Source organism: Chiloscyllium plagiosum, chromosome 5 (genome assembly GCF_004010195.1).
Source record: "Chiloscyllium plagiosum isolate BGI_BamShark_2017 chromosome 5, ASM401019v2, whole genome shotgun sequence".
NCBI lineage: Eukaryota > Metazoa > Chordata > Chondrichthyes > Orectolobiformes > Hemiscylliidae > Chiloscyllium > Chiloscyllium plagiosum.
The window spans coordinates 79,318,353-79,336,967 of record NC_057714.1 but is presented as its reverse complement, the minus strand read 5'-3'; the positions used below and the strand labels follow the sequence as shown (position 1 = coordinate 79,336,967).

General features: G+C 42.1%; 1 protein-coding gene across 6 annotated transcripts in view; it reads right to left on the bottom strand.

Moving 5' to 3' along the window:
- Positions 1 to 18,615, bottom strand: part of armc3 (armadillo repeat containing 3) — a 201,039-nt gene that overhangs the window by 56,052 nt on the left and 126,372 nt on the right. For 5 of the 6 annotated variants that reach the window (XM_043690445.1, XM_043690444.1, XM_043690441.1 and 2 more), the window contains exons 13-15: positions 17,700 to 17,836; positions 15,019 to 15,187; positions 1,750 to 1,851 (exon numbers count right to left, since the gene is read on the bottom strand). In XM_043690445.1, coding sequence (XP_043546380.1) covers positions 1,750 to 1,851; positions 15,019 to 15,187; positions 17,700 to 17,836 — 408 coding nt within the window. The remainder of the gene's footprint in view (positions 1 to 1,749; positions 1,852 to 15,018; positions 15,188 to 17,699; positions 17,837 to 18,615) is intronic. The other variant, XM_043690446.1, reaches the window with a different exon arrangement.

The following is an 18,615-nucleotide window of genomic DNA, read 5'->3' as shown; positions in this document are numbered from 1 at the left end:
TCATCTGGATCATCCTACAATGAGAAACCTTGCTAAATGCTTTAGTAAAGCCCATGTAGATAATATTCACTGCCCTATCTTTACCAAAGTTGAAAATCACAAGACACCAACAGGTTTATTTGAAAATACAAGCTTTGGAGTGCTGCTCTACCTGTTGAAGGAGCAAAGCTCCAAAGCTTATATTTTCAAATAAACCTGTTGGACTATAACCTGGTGTTGTGTGATTTTCAACTTTGTCCACCCCAGTTCAACACCGGCACCTCCACATCACGGCTAACCTTATCAATCATTTTCATCATTTCCTCAAAAAAAAATTCAATTAAATCTGAGACAAGACCTCCCCCACACAAAGTCATGCTATCTCTAATATATCAATATGTTTCCAAATGCAAGTAAATCCTGTCCATAAGTATTGTCTCCAATAATTTCATGAATATTCAAAAACTTACCTCATGAATAGGCTGAGCAGGAGCAGACATGGGACTGCTGAGTAAGGGAAGTAATATAATTGGGTGGTTGTGTTACCAGAAACATGACTTAGTTAGTGTCTCCCACCCATCCTCCTCCTCTAAAAAAAAGGTGTTATGTGCCAGATTGGTAAGGTAATTAGTTTTCAAAAAAAAATCTTTCTTTTTCTAGTCTCTTTGGGAATTTAGAATAGTGGAAAGAGAGGTTAGGGCAGTTGAATATTCCTCCTGCAGAATGTGGGAGGTAAGGGTCACCACTAGTGTCCCTGCTGACTTCCTTTGTGGGAAAACCACATTAAGGAACTGGAGTTGAAGCTTGATAAACTTCGGATCATTCGGGAGGCGGAGGGGGTTATTGAAAGGAGTTACAGGAGGTAGTCACATCTCAGGTGAAAGAAAAAGGCAGATGGATTATAGTCAGGGGACGGAAAGGGCACCAGCAGACAGTGCAGGGAACCCTTGTGGCCGTTCCCCTCAATAACAAGTATACCATTTTGGATACTGTTGGGGGGACAATTTACTAGGGGTATGCTATGGGATACAGGTCTCTGGCACAGAGTCTGTTCCTGTTGCTCAGAAAGGAAGGGGGGGGGGGGAAGATGAGCAGAGCATTAGTCATTGGGGACTCCATAGTTAGGGGGATAGATAGGAGGTTCTATGGGAACAAGAGGGACTCACTGTTGGTGTGTTGCCTCCCAGGTGCCAGGGTTTGTGATGTCTTAGATCGTGTTTTCAGGATCCTTGAGGGGGAGGGGGAGCAGCCCCAAGTCAAGGCCCAGAAACACTAATGACATAGGGAGGAAAAGGGATGAGATTTAAGGCAGAAATTCAGGGAGCTAGGATGGAAGCTTAATGCTAGAATAAACAGTTGTTATCTCTGGTTTGTTGCCCGTGCCATTTGCTCATGAGGCGAACAATAGGGAGAGAGAGGAGTTGAACTTATGGCTACAGGGATTGTGCAGGAGGGAGGGTTTTGGATACCTGGAAAGTTTGGGCTTATTCTTGGTGGGACTCATACAAACAGGATGGTCTACACCTGAAACAGAGGGGTACCAATATCCTGGGGGGAAATTTGCTAATGCTCTTTGGGAGGATTTAAGCAGGTGGATGGGAACCTAAATTGTAGTTCCAGTGTCCAGAAGTTTGAGAGCTGTGAGGTCAGAAATGAAGTTTCAAGGTCGCAAGAGTTCACTGGCAAGCAGGAATGTGGTTTGAAGTGTGTCTACTTCAATACCAGGAGCATCCAGAATAAGGTGGGTGAACTTGCCGCATGGGTTGGTACCTGGGATTTCGATGTTGTGGTCATTTCGGAGACATGGATAGAGCAGGCACAGGAATGGTTGTTGCAGGTTCCAGGATAGTAGTGGGGAGTTGTGTGTGGTGCCTGAGGAGATAGGGAAGCATGAAATTAATATTTTTTGCCAGAATTCACACCGGAAAAACGCAATGTTGTCAAGGAGAATACTGAGATATAGGCTACTGAACTAGACTGGATTGAGGTTCACAAGGAAGAGGTGTTAGCAATTCTGGAAAATGTGAAAATAGACAAGTCCCCTGAGCCAGATGGGATTGATCCTTGGATTCGCTGAGAAACCAGGGAAGAGATTGCAGAGCCAGTGGCTTTGATCTTTGTGTCATCATTGTCTACAGGGATAGTTCCTTCAGTATTTACTCAGGAACAGGGCATTGTCGTCGATGTGAATACTGAGTCACAAATAAGTAGAATGGATGGCTTTGAGGTATGTAGAGAAGAGGTGTTGGAAATCCTGGAAAAGGTGAAAATAGATAAGTCCCCTGGGCCTGATGGCATTTATCCTAGGATTCTCTGGGAAGCAAGGGAGGAGATTGCAGAGCCATTGGCCTTGATTTTTATGTCCTCTTTGTCTACTGGAGTAGTGCCAGAAGACTGGAGGATAGCAAATGTGGTTCCCTTGTTCAAAAAGGGGAGTAGGGATAACCCTAGTAACTATAGGCCGGTGAGTCTCACTTCTGTTGTGGGCAAAGTCTTAGAGAGAATTGTAAGGGATAGGATTTATGCACATCTAGATAGGAATAATGTGATCAAGGATAGTCAGCATGGTTTTGTGAAGGGCAAGTCGTGCCTCACAAACCTTATTGAATTCTTTGAAAAGGTGACGAAGGAGGTTGATGAGGGGAAAGCGGACTTTAGTAAGGCGTTTGATAAGGTTCCCCATGGTAGGCTACTGCAGAAAATACGGAGATATGGCATAGAGGGTGAGTTGGAGGTTTGGATTAGGAATTGGCGGGATGGAAGAAGACAGAGGGTAGTAGTTGATGGCAAAGTTTCTTCATGGAGTGCCGTCACTAGCGGTGTTCCGCAAGGATCTGTTTTGGGACCATTGCTGTTTGTCATTTTTATAAATGACCTGGAAGAGGGGCTAGAAGGTTGGGTGAGCAAGTTTGCGGATGATACGAAAGTCAGAGGAGTTGTTGACAGTGAGGAAGGATGTAGCAGGTTACAGCAGGATATAGAGAAGCTGCAGAGCTGGGCAGAAAGGTGGCAAATGGAATTCAATGTAGCTAAGTATGAGGTGATTCACTTTGGGAAGAATAACAAAAAGATGGGGTACGGGGCTAATGGTCGGATACTTGGTAGTGTGGATGAGCAGAGGGATCTTGGTGTCCATGTACACAGATCTCTGAAAGTTGCCACCCAGGTAAATAGTGCGGTGAGGAAGGCATATGGCGTACTGGCTTTTATTGGTAGAGGAATTGAGTTCCGGAGTACTGAGGTCATGTTGCAGTTGTATAAGACTCTGGTACGACCGCATCTGGAATATTGTGTGCAGTTTTGGTCGCCATACTATAGGAAGGATGGGGAGGCACTGGAACGGGTGCAGAGGAGGTTTACCAGGATGTTGCCTGGTATGGAAGGAAGATCGTATGAGGAAAGACTGAGACACTTGTGGCTGTTTTCATTAGAGAAAAGAAGGTTTAGGGGTGACTTGATTGAGGTGTACAAGATGATTAGGGGGTTAGATAGGGTTGACAGTGTGAACCTTTTCCCGCGTATGGAGTCGGGTATTACAAGGGGGCATAGCTTTAAATTAAGGGGGGTAGATATTGGACTGAAGTTAGGGGTAGGTTCTTCACTCAGCGAGTCGTAAGTTCATGGAATGCCCTGCCAGTAGCAGTGGTGGACTCTCCCTCTTTATGGGCATTTAAGCGGGCATTGGATAGGTATATGGAGGATAGTGGGTTAGTATAGGTTAGGTGGGCTTGGATTGGCGCAACATCGAGGGCCAAAGGGCCTGTACTGCGCTGTATTCTTCTATGTTCTATGTTCCAGAAGACTGGAGGATAGCAAATGTTGTCCCCTTGTTCAAGAAGGGAAGTAGAGACAACCCTGGTAATTATAGACCAGTGAGCCTTACGTCAGTTGTGGGTAAAGTATTAGAAAAGATTATAAGATATAGGATTTATAATCATCTAGAGAGGAATAAGTTGATTAGGGATGGTTAACAGAGTTTTGTGAAGGGTAGGTCGTGCCTCACAAACCTTTATGAGTTCTTTGAGATGGTGGCCAAACAGGTGGATGAGGGTAAAGCGGCTATATGGTGTATTTGAAAAGGTTCCCTACAGTAGACTATTACACAAAATATGGAGGCATGGGATTGAGGATGATTTAGCGGTTTGGATCAGAAGTTGACGAGCTGAAAGAAGACAGAAGGTCGTGGTTGATGAAACGTTCATTCTGGAGTTCAGATACTAGTTGTGTACCGCAAGGATCTGTTTTGGGGCCATTGCTGTTTGTCATTTTTATAAATGACCTAGATGAGGGCATAGAAGGATGGTTTAGTAAATTTGCGGATAACACTAAGGTTGGTGGAGTTGTGGATCATGCTGAAGAATGTTGCAGGTTACAGAGGGACCTAGAAAAGCTGCAGAGCTGTGCTGAGAGGTGGCAAATGGAGTTTAATGCAGAAAAGTGAGAGGGGATTCACTTTGAAGGGAGCAATAGGAATAAGAGTACTGGGCTTATGATAAGATTCTTGGTAGTGTAGATGGGCAGAGATATCTCAGTTTCCATGTACATAGATCCTTGAAGGTTGCCATCCAGGTTGACAGAACAGAGACCATTACAGCGCAGTATAGGCCCTTTGGCCCTTGATGTTGCACTGACCTATGAAATTTATGTGATGCCCATCTAACCAACATCGTTCCATTATTATCCATGTATACGTCCAATGCCCATTTAAATGTCCTTAACATCGGTGTCTACTACTGTTGTAGGCAGGCCTTCCCACATTCCTATTACGATCTGAGTAAAGAAACTACCCCAATGTCTGTCCTAAATCTATCACCCCTCAATTTAAGGCTATGACCCCTTGTGTTAGCCTTCACCATCCAAGGAAAAAGGCTCTCACTGTCTACCTTATCTAATCCTCTGATTATCTTATGAATCTCAATTAAGTCACCTCTCAACCTTCTTCTCTCCAACAAAAATAGCCTCAGTTCCCTCAGCCTTTCCTCATAAGACCTTCCTTCTATACCAGGCAACATCCTAGTAAACCTCCTCTGAACCCTTTCTAAAGCTTCCATATATTTCCTACAATACGGTGACCAGAACTGCACGCTATACTCCAGGTGCAGCCTTACCGGTGTCTTGTGCAGCTGAAGCATGACTTTGTGGCTCTGAAATGCAATCTCCCTACCAATAAACGTCCGCACACATATGCCTTCTTAACAACCCTATAAACCTGGGTGGCAACCTTCAGGGATTTATGCACTGGACATCAAGATCTGTCTGTTCATCTACACTGCCAAGAATTTTACCATTAGACCAGTACTCTGCATTCCTGTTACTTCTTCGAAATGAACAAACTCACATTTTTCTGCACTAAACTCCATTTGCCACTTCTCAGCCCAGCTCTGTATCTTATCTATGTCTGTCTGTAAACCACAACATAATTTGGCACTATCCACAACTTTGCCTACCTTAGTATCATCCGCAAACTTACTAATCCATCCTTCGATGCCCATATCCAGATCATTCCTAAAAATGACAAACAGCAGTGGCCCCAAAATGGATCCTTATGGCACACCACTGGTAACTGAGCTCCAGGATGAACATTTCCCATCAACCACAACCTTCTGTCTTCTTTCAGCTAACCAATTTCTGATCCAAACCGCTAAATCACCTTCAATCCCAAAACTCTGTATTTTGTGCAATAGCCTACCATGTGGAACCTTAGCAAACACCTTACTAAAGTCCATATACACCACATCAACTGCTTTACCTGTTTTGTCACCTTCTCAAAGAACTCAACAAGGTTAGTGAGGCAGGACCTACCCTTCACAAAACCATGTTGACTATCCCTAATCAACTTATTTTGTTCCAGATGATTATAAATCCTGTCTCTTATAACCTTTTCCAACACCTTATCCACAATCGAAGTAAGGCTCACTGGCCTAGAATTGTCAGGGTTGTCCCGACTTCCCTTCTTAAACAAGGGGACAACATTTGCTGTATTTCAGTCTTCTGGCACTACCTCTGTCAACAATGATGACATAAAGATCGAAGCCAAAAGCTCTGCAATCTCCTCCCTGGCTTCCCAGAGAATCTGAGGATAAATCCCATCCAGCCCACAGGTCTTATCTATTGCCAGATCTTCCAAAATTGCTAAAACCTCTTCTTTGTCAACCTCAATCTCATCTAATCTTATAGCCCGTATCTCTGTATTCTCACTAACATTGCATTTTTCCAATGTGAATACTGATGAAAAATATTCATTAAGCACTTCCCCGATGTCCTCAGATTCCACACACAACTTTCCACTACTATCTTTAATTCGCCCTAATCATTCTCTAGTCATTCTTTTATTCCTGATATACCTATGGAAGGCCTTAGGGTGTTCCTTGATCTTAAATACCAACAACTTCTCATGTCCCCTCCTAGCTCTTCTTAGCCCTCTCTTTAGATCATTTCTGGCTAACTTATAACTTCAAGCCCCCTAACTGAGCCTTCATGCCTCATCCTCACATCTTTTTCTTTCTCATGACAAGAGCTTCAACTTCTTTAGTAAACCATGGCTCCCTCTCTTGACAACTACCTCCCTGCCTGATAGTATGTACTTATCAAGGACCTGCAGTAGCTGTTCCTTGAATAAGCTCCAAATTTCAAGTGTGTCATCCCCTGCAGTTTCTTTCCCCATCCTATGCATCCTAAATATTGCCTAATCGCACCATAATTGCCTTTCCCCCAGTTACACCTCTTTCCTTGCGATATATACCTATCCCTGCCCATTGCTATTGTAAACATAAGTGAATTATGGTCACTATTGCCAAAGTGCTCAACTACCTCCAAATCTAACACCTGACTGGGTTCATTCGCAGTACCAAATCCAATATGGCATTGCCTCTTGTTGGCCTGTCTACATACTGTTGAAAATGTGTTGCTGGAAAAGCGCAGCAGGTCAGGCAGCATCCAAGGAACAGGAGTCTGAAGAAGGGCTCATGCCCGAAACGTCGATTCTCCTGCTCCTTGGATGCTGCCTGACCTGCTGTGCTTTTCCAGCAACACATTTTCAGCTCTGATTTCCAGCATCTGCAGTCCTCACTTTCTCCTGTCTACATATTGTGTCAAGATTAGAGTGGTGCTGGAAAAGCACAGCAGGTCAGGCAGCATCCGAGGAGCAGGAAAACCATTGACGCTGCCTGACCTACTGTGCTTTTCCAGCACCACTCTAATCTTGACTCTAATCTCCAGCACCTGCAGTACCCACCTCTGCCTACATATTGTGTCAGAAAACCATCCTGCACACATTGAACAAAAACTGACCCATCTAAACTACTTGAACTATAATATTCCCAGTAAATATTGGGGAAGTTAAAGTCCCCCATAACAGCTACCCTGTTACTCTCGCTCCTATAGAGAATCATCTTTGCTATCCTTTCCTCAAATCCCTGGAACAATTCGGAAGCCCAACAGGGTGACCTCTCCTTTCCTGTTTCGAACCTCAGCCCAAACTACCTCAGTGGATGAGTCCTCAAACGTTATCTCAGCTGCTGTAATACTACGCTTGATTAACAATGCTGCAACCACCACCTCCCGGACCCCCCTCCCTCCCCCCCCACCCCTCCCCCCAAAACCATCTTCTCTGTTCTTGCTGAAACATTGAAATCCCAGAATCTGTAACAACCATTCCTGTCCCTCCTCTAGCCATGTGTCTGAAATGGCCACAACATCTAAATCCCAGGTACCAACCCATGCTACAAGTTCACCCGCCTTATTCCGGGTGCTCCTGGCATTGTAGTACATACATTTCAAACCAACACCCTGATTGCTGGTGCCCTCTTGCGACCTTGTAAACCTATTCCTGACCTCACTACCCTCAATCTCCTGTACACTGGAACTACAATTCAGGTTCCCATCCCTTAGTTTAAACACCCCTCTGCATTAGTTTAAACACACCCCAAAGAGCATTAGCAAATTTCCCCCACACAGGATATCGGGACCTCTCTAGTTCAGGTGAAGACCATCCTGTTTGTAGAGGTCCCACCTTCCCCAGAAAGAGCTCCAATTATCCAAGAATCCCAACCCTCCCTCCTGCACTATCCCTGCAAGCCAAGTGTTCTGCTCCATTCTCTCCCTGTTCCTTGCTTTACTAGCATGTGGCATGGGCAACAAATCAGAGATAACAACTCTGTTGTTCTTGCTTTAGGCTTCCATCCTAGCTCCCTGAATTTCTGCCTTTGATCCCCACCTTTCTTCCTACCTATGTCGTTGGTGCCTATGTGGACCACAGCTTGTAGCTGCTCCACTTCCCCCTCAAGGATCCCAAAAACATGATCAGAGACATTACGAACCTTGGCACCAGGGAGGCAACACACCAATAGTGAGTCTCTCTTGTTACCACAAACCCTCCTTTCTGCCCCCTTAACTGTGGAGTTCCTAATAATTAAAGCTCTGCTCCTCTTCCCCATTCCCCTCTGAGCAAAAGGGACAGACTCTGCACCAGAGACCTGTCCCCAGTGCTCACCGCTGGTAAGTCCACCTCCCAACAGTATCCAAAACGATATACTTGTTGTTGAAGGAAACTACCACAGGAGATCCCTGCACTGCCTGCAGGTTCCCGTTCCAACCCCTGACGGTAACCCATCTACATTCTTCATGTGGCTGTGGAGTAACTACCTCCCTGTAACTCCTCTCAATAACTCCCTCTGCCTCCCAAATGATCCAAAGTTCATTCAGCTCCAGCTCCAGTTCCCTAACACGGTTCTCGAGAAGCTGGAGTTGGGTTTACTTCCCACAAATGAAATCAGCATGATAAGGTTGTTAAGAAGGCATATGGTGTATTAGCTTTTATTGTTAGAGGGATTGAGTTTCAGAGCTACGAGGTCATGTTGCAGCTGTTCAAAACTCTGGTGCAGCTGCACTTGGACTATTGTGTACAATTCTGGTCACCTCATTATAGGAAGGATGTGGAAACTTTGGAAAGGGTGTAGAGGAGATTTACTAGCATGTTGCCTGGTATGGAGGGAAGGTCTTACGAGGAAAGGCTGAGGGACTTGATGCTGTTTTCATTAGACAGAAGAAGATTGAGAGCTGACTTAATTGAGACATATAAGATAATCAGAGGGTTAGATAGGTTGGACAGTGAGAGCCTTTTTCCTCAGATGGTGATGGCTAGCATGAGGGGACAGAGCTTTAAATTGAGTGTTGATAGACAGCTGTCAGAGGTAGTTTCTTTACTCAGAGACTAGTAGGGGCATGGAATGCACTACCTGCATCGGTAATAACTCGCCAACTTTAAGGGCATTTAAATGGTCATTGGATAAACATATGGATGAAAATGGGATAGTGTAAGATAGATAGATTTCCAATTGGTTCAACAGGTCGGCGTAATATCAAGGGCTGAAGGGCCTGTACTGTGCTGTTATGTTCTATGTAGTGATATAAAGTTCACAGGCTTATAATTTCCTGGATTTTGTTTTGCTCATCTTAAACAAAGGAACAACATTGGCTATTCTTGTCTTCTGGAATTTTGCCTTGACTAAAGAGGATGCAAAGATCTCAGCCAACGCCCCAGCAATTCCTTCCTTACCTCCCTTGGTATCCAGGGATAGATCCCATCAGGCCCTGGAGATTTATCTACCTTAATATCTAACACTAACCCTAACCCTAACCCAACATCTCATCCTTCTTAATATTGACATGTCCTGGAGTATTAACATAATCTTCCCTGATGTTACTATCATCCATATCCTTCTCCTTTGTAAATACTGATGCAAAGTATTCATTAAGGACCTCACCCACCTCCGCTGGCATATATTCCCTCCTTTTTCCTTGAGTGGACCCACCCTCTTCCTAGCTGCCAGTTTCCTCCTAATATATGTTTTAAATGTCTTGGGATTCCCTTTAATCTTACTTGCCAAGGACATTTCATGGCCCGTCTCAGCTCTCTTAATTCCTCATTTGAGTTCTTTCCTGTTTCCTTTATATTTCTCAAGGATCTTGTCTGATTTCCTTTTTCTTTTTGACTAAACTTCCAATATCTCTTGTCATGCAAGAGTTTCTGAATATTGCCTTTCTTATAGTTCATCCTTGTAAGAATATGCTGGATGCTGCCTGACCTGCTGCGCTTTTCCAGCAATACATTTTCAACTGATCTTCAAAAAGCTCCCACAGATTAGTTGTTCATCCTTACAAGGAGACTGAGCATTGTTAGGAGGTATCCAGCTGGAGGTGCAACCACACACATGCAGGCTCCTCTGTACTTTCCATTCAGGACAGTGCATAGGTGGTTGGGCCCTTTTCCTATACCTTGCTTGCCCCTTCCTGCTTTCGGAACTTTAAGCTGACAAGGGTCAACTTACCTCTAACAAGATGACCCTCACAATATCTGGCCCATCCAGACACAAGTACCTGGTGTTGCTGCACATAATTTCCAGTAATATCTGGTCCTATTTCTGAGCAGGCCCTCCCCCACCTCAGCTGTGGAACCAGGAACTACATGAAGACACAGTGAGAAAGAGGAGGAGGATGGTCCTGACAGTTGACTCCATAGTCTTTCAGTACATCTCACCACCTTTCATTCACTGGCCCCATCTCCTCATTAAAAAGAGAAAACAGGCCAATAACAGGCTTTGAAATGTCATTGTTCAGTGTCTAGAATGGAGTTTGTTTGGAACAAGCAGCAAGCTGAAACCATCAGGTACATGCTCTGGCTTCCTTATTAAATATTTCCAATGTCTATCTTCTTTGGTGAATTTGGAAGGTGGAATCTGAATATTAATGAAATTAGCTATGCTGTTAATAAGGTGTTTAACAAATGTTAATCCCCATCAATTGGCATTTTGCCACTACCTCGTTAGAATGTCACCACCGTACTTGTGAAAAGCATGAAATTTGGAGCACAATTACCTCAAATCAGGATGGACCTCACCAGATTTCTCATCTAATTTGGCCAGACTTTTGCCATAGTCCATGTTGCTCAGACTTGTATAAGATTCCACCCATAATAATCAAAAGGAGACAGGAAGTCAAAGAACTCTCTAACACTCATCACGATTAGAACATATAAGACAGAACTCGGAACAGTACAGGCCCTTCGGCCCATGATGTTGTGCTGACCTTTTATCCTACTCTAAGATCAAATTAATCTACATTTTACTATCATCCATGTTCCTATCCAAGAGTCATTTAAATGTGCCGAATATATCTGACTCTAATACCAATGCTGGCAGTGCATTCCATGCACCCACCGCTCTCTGAGTAAAGAACCAATGTCTGACATCTCCCCTAAACCTTCCTCCAATCACCTTAAAACTATGCCCTCTCATAATAGCCATACCCACTGTGGGAGAAAGTCTCTGACTATCCACTCTATCTATGCCTCTCATCATCTTGTACACCTCTATCAAGTCACCTCTCATCCTTCTTTGGTCCAATGAGAAAAGCCCTAGCTCCCTCAACTTTTCTTCATAAGACATGCTCTCCAGTCCAGGCAGAATCCTGTTAAACCTCTTCTGCACCCTATCTAAAGCTTCCACATTCTTCCTGTAATGAGGCAATCAGAACTGAACACAATATTCCAAATGTAATTTAACCAGGGCTTTACAGAGCTGCAGCATAACTTAATGGCTTTTAACCTCAATCTCCTGGCTAATTAAAGCCAACATACCATATGCCTTCTTAGCACGGTGGCTCAGTGGTTAGCGTTGCTGCCTCACAGCGCCAGGGTCCCGGGTTTGATTACAGCCTTGGGTGACTGTCTGTGTGGAGTCTGCACATTCTCCCCATGTCTGCGTGGGTTTCCTCCCACAGTCCAAGCCCAGAACTAGAGGGCATAGGTTTAGGGTGAGAGAGGAAAGATATAAAAGAGACCTAAGGGGCAACTTTTCCACATAGAGGGTGGTACGTGTATGGAATGAGCTGCCAGAGGATGTGGTGGAGGCTGATACAATTGCAACATGAAGAGGCATTTGGATGGGTATATGAATAGGAAGGGTTTGGAGGGATATGAGCCAGGTGCTGGCAGGTGAGACTAGATTGAGTTGGGATATCTTGTCGGCATGTACGAGTTAGACCGAAGGGTCTGTTTCCATTCTGTACATCTCTATGACTCTATCAGATGAATTGGCCATGCTAAAGTGCCCATAGTGTTAGGTGCTTTAGTCAGAGGGAAATGGGTCAGGGTGATTTACACTTCGGAGGGTCAGTTTGGACTTCTTGGAGTGAAGGGTCTGTATCCACACTGCAAGGAATCTAACCTAATCTAAACTAACCCTATCAACTTGAGCGGCAACTTTGAGGAATCAATGGATGTGAACCAAAGATCCCTCTGTTCCTCCACACTGCCAAGAATCCTACCTTTAACCCTGTAATCTGCATTCAAATTTGACCTTCCAAAATGAATTATTTCACACTTTTCTAGGTTGCACTCCATCTGCCACTTATCAGCCCAGTTCTGCATCCTGCCAATGTCCCGTTACAACCTATAACAGCCCTCAACACTATCTATAACTCTATCAACCGTCATGTCATCGACAAACATACTAACCCACCCTTCCACTTCTTCATCTAAGTCATTTATAAAAATCACAAACAGTAGAGCTCCCAGAACAGATCCATGTGGAACACCATTGGTCACCGAGCTCCAGGCTGAATACATTCCATTTACTACCTTCTTCTGTGTGCCAGCCAATTCTGTATCCAAACAGCCAAATTTCCTGATGAAGGGCTTATGCTCGAAACGTCGATTCTCCTGCTCCTCGGATGCTGCCTGACCAGCTGGGCTTTTCCAGCACCACACTCTTCAAGACAAATTTCCCTACTTTCCATGCCTCCTTACTTTCTGAATGAGCCTACTATGATGAACCTTATCAAACACCTTGCTAAAATCCATACACACCACATCCACTGCTCTACCTTCATCAAAATGTTTTGTCACATCCTCAAAGAATTCAATAAGGCTTGTGAGGGAATGAACTGCCCTTCACAAAGCAATGCTGACTATCTCTAATCAAAGTATGATTTTCCAAATAATCATAAATCCTATCTCTCAGATCCTCTCCAATAATTTACAAATTGGTTGTAGGTTTGGAAGGTACTGTCTAAGGATTGTTGGTGAGTTTCTGCATTGCATTGTAGTACACACTTCTGCTAATGAGCACCAGTGGTGGAGTGACTGAATATTTGTGGATAGGATGCCAATCAAGCAGGCTGCTTTGTCCTTGCTGGTGTTAAGCCTATTGAGTGTTGCTGGAGCTGCTTTCTTCCAGGCAAGTGGGAAGTATTCCATCACACCCCTGACTTGTGCCTTGTAAATAGTGGATAGGCTTTGGGGAGTCAGGAGGTGAGATACTCACTGCAGTATTCTGAACCTCTGATCTGCTGTTGTAGCTATTCTATTTAAATGGCAAGTCCAATTCAGTTTCTGGTCAATAGTGACCCCAAAGATATTGATAGTGGGGGATTCAGTAGATGGTAATGCTTTTGAATATCAAGGATGGCAGATTGTCTCTTGCTGGTGATGGTCATTGCTTGGCATTTGTTTGATTTGAATGTTACTTGCCACTTTTTAGCCAAAGTATGGAAATTATTCAGGTCTTATTATATTTAAACATGCAGTGCTTCAATATTCGAGGAAATGGGAATGGTGCGAGACATTGCTCAATCATCAGCAAAATTCCCCACTTCTGACCTTATGATGGAGAGGTCATTGATGAACAAGCTGAAGATGGTTGGGTCTAGGACACTACCGTGAGGAACTCCTGCTGCGATGTACAGGAGCTGAGATAACTGACCTCCAACAACCACAACCATCTTCCTATATGCCAGGAATGACTCTGATTATTGGAGTTTCCTCCTGATTCCCATTAACTCCAGTTTGGCTAAGGGTCCTTGATGCCATACTCAGTCAAATGCAACCTTGATGTCAAAGGCTGTCACTCTCATCTCACCTATGGAATTCAGTGCTTTTGTCCATGTTTGAATGAACAGTGTAATGAGGTCAGAAGCTGAGCGAACCTGGCAGAAGCCAAACTGGGCATCAGTGAGCAGGTTATTGGTGAGCAGATGCTGCTTGATAACACTGTTGATGACACCTTCCATCAGTGTAACAATGATCAAGAGTAGATTGATGAAGTGGTGGTTGGCCAGGTTGGATTTACCTGGCTTTTTGCATACAGGATATGCTCGTTCAATTTTCCATAATATCCACTACTGTCGCTGTACTGGAACAGCTGGGTTAAGATTTCTGGAGCACAAGCCTATTGCTGGCATGTTGCCAGGGCCCATAGCCTTCATAGTACCCAGTGCTTCCAACCTTTTCTGGATATCACATGGAATGAATTGAATTGGCTGAAACTGACATCTGTGATGCTGTGGACCTCTGGAGGAGGCTGAGGTTGAAGAGGCTACTGGGTCAATATCATGCAACTCTTTATCTAACAGTACTGTGGGAGTATTCTCACTAACAGATTAGAGCAGTTCAAGAAAGAAACTAACCACCACCTTCTCAAGGGCAATTAGTGATGGTCAATAAATAACAGCCTTGCCAACAATGGCAAATTCCATGAAATAATAAGTAAAAAAAGTCAGAGGTGCTCCCTTTCGGCTTTTTATTTACTGCATCTCTGCTAAAAATATAATAATTGGTAATATGACTCTAAAAAGAATGCAGTACTATTGCATTGACATTAACTTAAGGTTATTTAAATAAAGGGATGAACTGTCACATTCATAAAGATGAGGTGATCAACATGATCCAGTTGACAGAAACAATTTTATAATATTTAATATTTAAATGGTATTAACAACAGTTCTGCAGTAAAAAAAAGTCATGGTAAAGGGTTTTTTTTCCAATTTGATACAGGGGAGTGAGATTCTGTCACGTAACTTAAATTTTGTTACCTTTTTCTGGGTTTATCAAATAACTTGCATGATATCAAAACAGAGAGCAGGATCAGGGCACCTATTTTTCTCTACTTAGTTGCTTATTAGTCAGTGCAAACTAGTTGAGTTGTTTGGTTTGTTCCTATGTTGCATATCCTATGTAAAATGAAATAGATTATTAAATTTTACCCAACCAGGATCATAGAAACCATCAGTGATGATGTCGTTGAATGACAAGTAGCCAGTCAAAGAATATTTGAGAGCTGCATTATGGTCAAGCAGTCTTTTCACAGCTGCATCACTAAAATTATTCTTGCGACTTGAGGATTGGTTTACTTCTTGCAGGATCTCCAAAGCACTATAAAACAAAATTAAACATTCACTCAGACAGCAAGATGGAAGACTTGTTGTATTTAAACTTTCAATGAAAACAACATGAGAAAAATCTTGGATGTGGAAGTTTAACATTAATGGTTAATAGGAGTTATTTCTTCAAAGTCAACAAAGTCAATACAGGCTCACGCGACTCACTCAAAGGATAAACAAGAATGTCAGAAATCAAAGTCCTGTTAGTACAATCATAATGTGTTTTGAGGAGAACCTTGGAACATTTTAGTTTAGTGTTCTGCATTGTAATTGATCATGAAATTCTTGATGTTCTCATTTCCCAGCATTGGATAAACCTATATCCCATGAATAAATAAAACAAAACCTAAACTACATTGTGGAACAGATCACATCGTCAGTTCACTAGAGATGCAAGTCTAATAGCAGTTCAAAAATTGTATAATACACAGAAAAAGTTGCCAGATTATTAGGAAGATATATGGCTCACCTATTGATCTGTCAACTGGTGATGCTTCATCCAAACTTATGGCAGAAGATGGTCACAATTCTTCATTCACTATGGTTTTCATAAACTTTCATATGTTTGTCTACAGGGAATTGGGTCTGTGGTTGAAGTATATGTAACAACAATTCCTGCTTCTATGTTTCTTTTTTTCTAATTGGATGAATAACAAGTAGTTGAGATAGATGATTTCAAAAAGCAATTTCTTTTTTTTAAAAAATGTGCAAAATAAATTGCACAATCGGGTTTAAGATGAATTATTCCACTAATAAACTGTGGTTGTTCTGTGTCAGACTACTCTCCTACGAACCTGACCTTGAGAATTTTTTAAAACATAAACCCAGCGGTCTCATCTCAGAGGTTTATTGAAGAACTGCTCGTTTCCGAAATCATCTATTTCAACTACTTGTTATTCATCCAATTAGAAAAAAAGAAACAGAAACAGGAATTGTTGTTACATATACTTCAACCACAGATCCAATTCCCTGTAGACAAACATATGAAAGTTTATGAAAACCATAGTGAATGAAGAATTGTGACTATCTTCTGCCATAAATTTGGATGAAGCATCACCAGTTGACAGATCAATAGGTGAGCCATATGACTATCTTCCCAATAATCTGGCAACTTTTTCTGAGTATTATACAATTTTGAACTGATATTAGACGTGCATCTCTAGTGAACTGACGATGTGATCTGTTCCACAATGTAGTTTAGGTTTTATTTATTTATTCGTGGGATATAGGTGTCACTGTCATCTATCCCTAATTGCTCTTGAGAAGATGATGGTCAGCTGCCTTCTTGAACCTCTGTATTCCACTTGGTATAGTAAGGTAGATTTAGTGGTAGGTTTTTCTTTTCTTTGATCCACCTCAACATTTTCACTTTTTAACTAATAGTATAATACATCTCCTGCCTCATTCCTTAAATAGGTTAGGCACTCTGTGGCACCAAGTATCTTGGCATAAACTTAGATGGAATCTATACCTATCGATCCAGATACAAATTCAATGTAACATTCATTTTCTCCAAACTATTCTAATTGACTCAACAATTCAACCAAACTTCGTATTTCAAAAACCAAAAATTAAGTCTGACTACATGCAGGCAAAGTGACATCAGACATGCCACAAATGTTTTGTTGAGTATCTCCATATGATCCAAGGGACCAAGTACCCTTGCAACCAGCCAAACATGATTTGGACAGCAAACAAAGTAATTGGTTAATCCTCCTTTCTCTTGGGGAGGATGGGAAATCAAAGAGAAAATAATGCATGAGTACTCCTGTGTGGTCCCAGCAGCAAATTATTTTACCTATCACCTATTATAGATCTTGTTTTCTTCCAGAGATGATTATGGATGCCAAAAAAGGGCAACAAAATAAATGACAAATAGAATAATTAAAAAAATTAATGTCAGTTTTATAATTAATTAGTGCACTTACATTTTATGCAAAATAAATTTCTAATTCATACAAGCTGAATTTAATACAGACCAAAGAGCACAACTCTGTCAACAATATAATCTATACATATTTACTGTCAACTGCTCTTTGCTGAAAATTATCATAAATTCTTATAACCTGGCTATGTTTCCAATAAAATAAGCAAAAATGAAATTGTTATCTAAAGAACTGTTAATACAGAAAAAAATGCAGGCTTTATCAAATACAGGAAAGTTTATTCCATATATTTAAAGTGATTATTTTTAATGATTAACAGATGCAGTAAATGTAATTACTACATTCACTTAGCAGTAGCCATGAAAAGCCATTTAAATGCTACTTCCTGGGGAGAAACCTGCATAATTGTCTCTCAAATTACAGAGGAGCCAAAGCGATAAAAGCTACCTAAAGGGCATTTATAATCTAAAACATCTTCTAAGCAACACTGTGCACTAAGCCAACTAGCTATGACAAATCATTTCAAAGATTCGTGAAATTGGAAAGGATGTTATGTTAATTTTTGTTTCCTGACACTTTATATTCAATTATAGCATGCTTATTGTTCTTCATACTTACCCCAGTTTACAAAGTTCAGCTGTTGTTGGCTCATCTTTTCCACAAACAAGTACAGCCCAGCAAGCATTGCGTCTCACTTCATCATTATTAGAATGGAGCAGTTCAACAAGTGGTTCCAAACCACCTACATTTCTAAGCTGGAAAGAAGAGATAATCAGAAATAAGCCTATTTACACTCCACCAATAGCCAATTTTCACACAGAAAATCTTAATTAAAAATTCCACATAAGAAATAAGTACCATCTAATTTCAGTGGAAATATAAGATTCAATTCATCAGATTGTCAGAAAATATGTCTTTGAAATTTCTAAGGCCTGAATCCTAAATATCTTAAATAATTCTAACCTTAGAGGGGTCTGAGAGACATACACCAGTGTGGTATCTATGACAGAATTTGATGAGAAGTCCAATGAGGCCAATCTTGATATCGAGAGCATCTTGCTAAATTTTATATGCTTTTTGCAAGTGGCATGATGAGTTTTTTGTGAGGCAGTAGTGAGTTTCAAAATAAGGGAGATTATTGCTTGTTAAACTCCTTGTTTACAGCCTGACTCACCTCATTAGAAGATCATAGGATTCCTAAAGTGTGGAAACAGGCCATTAGGCCCAACAAGTCCACATTGGACCCTCTGAAGAGCAACCCACCTAGACCCATTCCCCTACCCTATTGCTCTACATTTTCCCCTGACTAATGCACCTAACGTACACATCCCAGAACACTATAGGCAACTTAACATGGCCAGTTCACCTAACCTGCACACCTTTGAACCATGGGAGGAAACTGGGGCACCCAGAGGAAACCGACACAGATAGAATGTGCAGATTCCACACAAACAGTCACCCAAGCCTAGAATCGAACCCAGATCTCTGGTGCTGTGAGGCAGGCATGCTAACCACTGAGCCACTGTGTCACCCA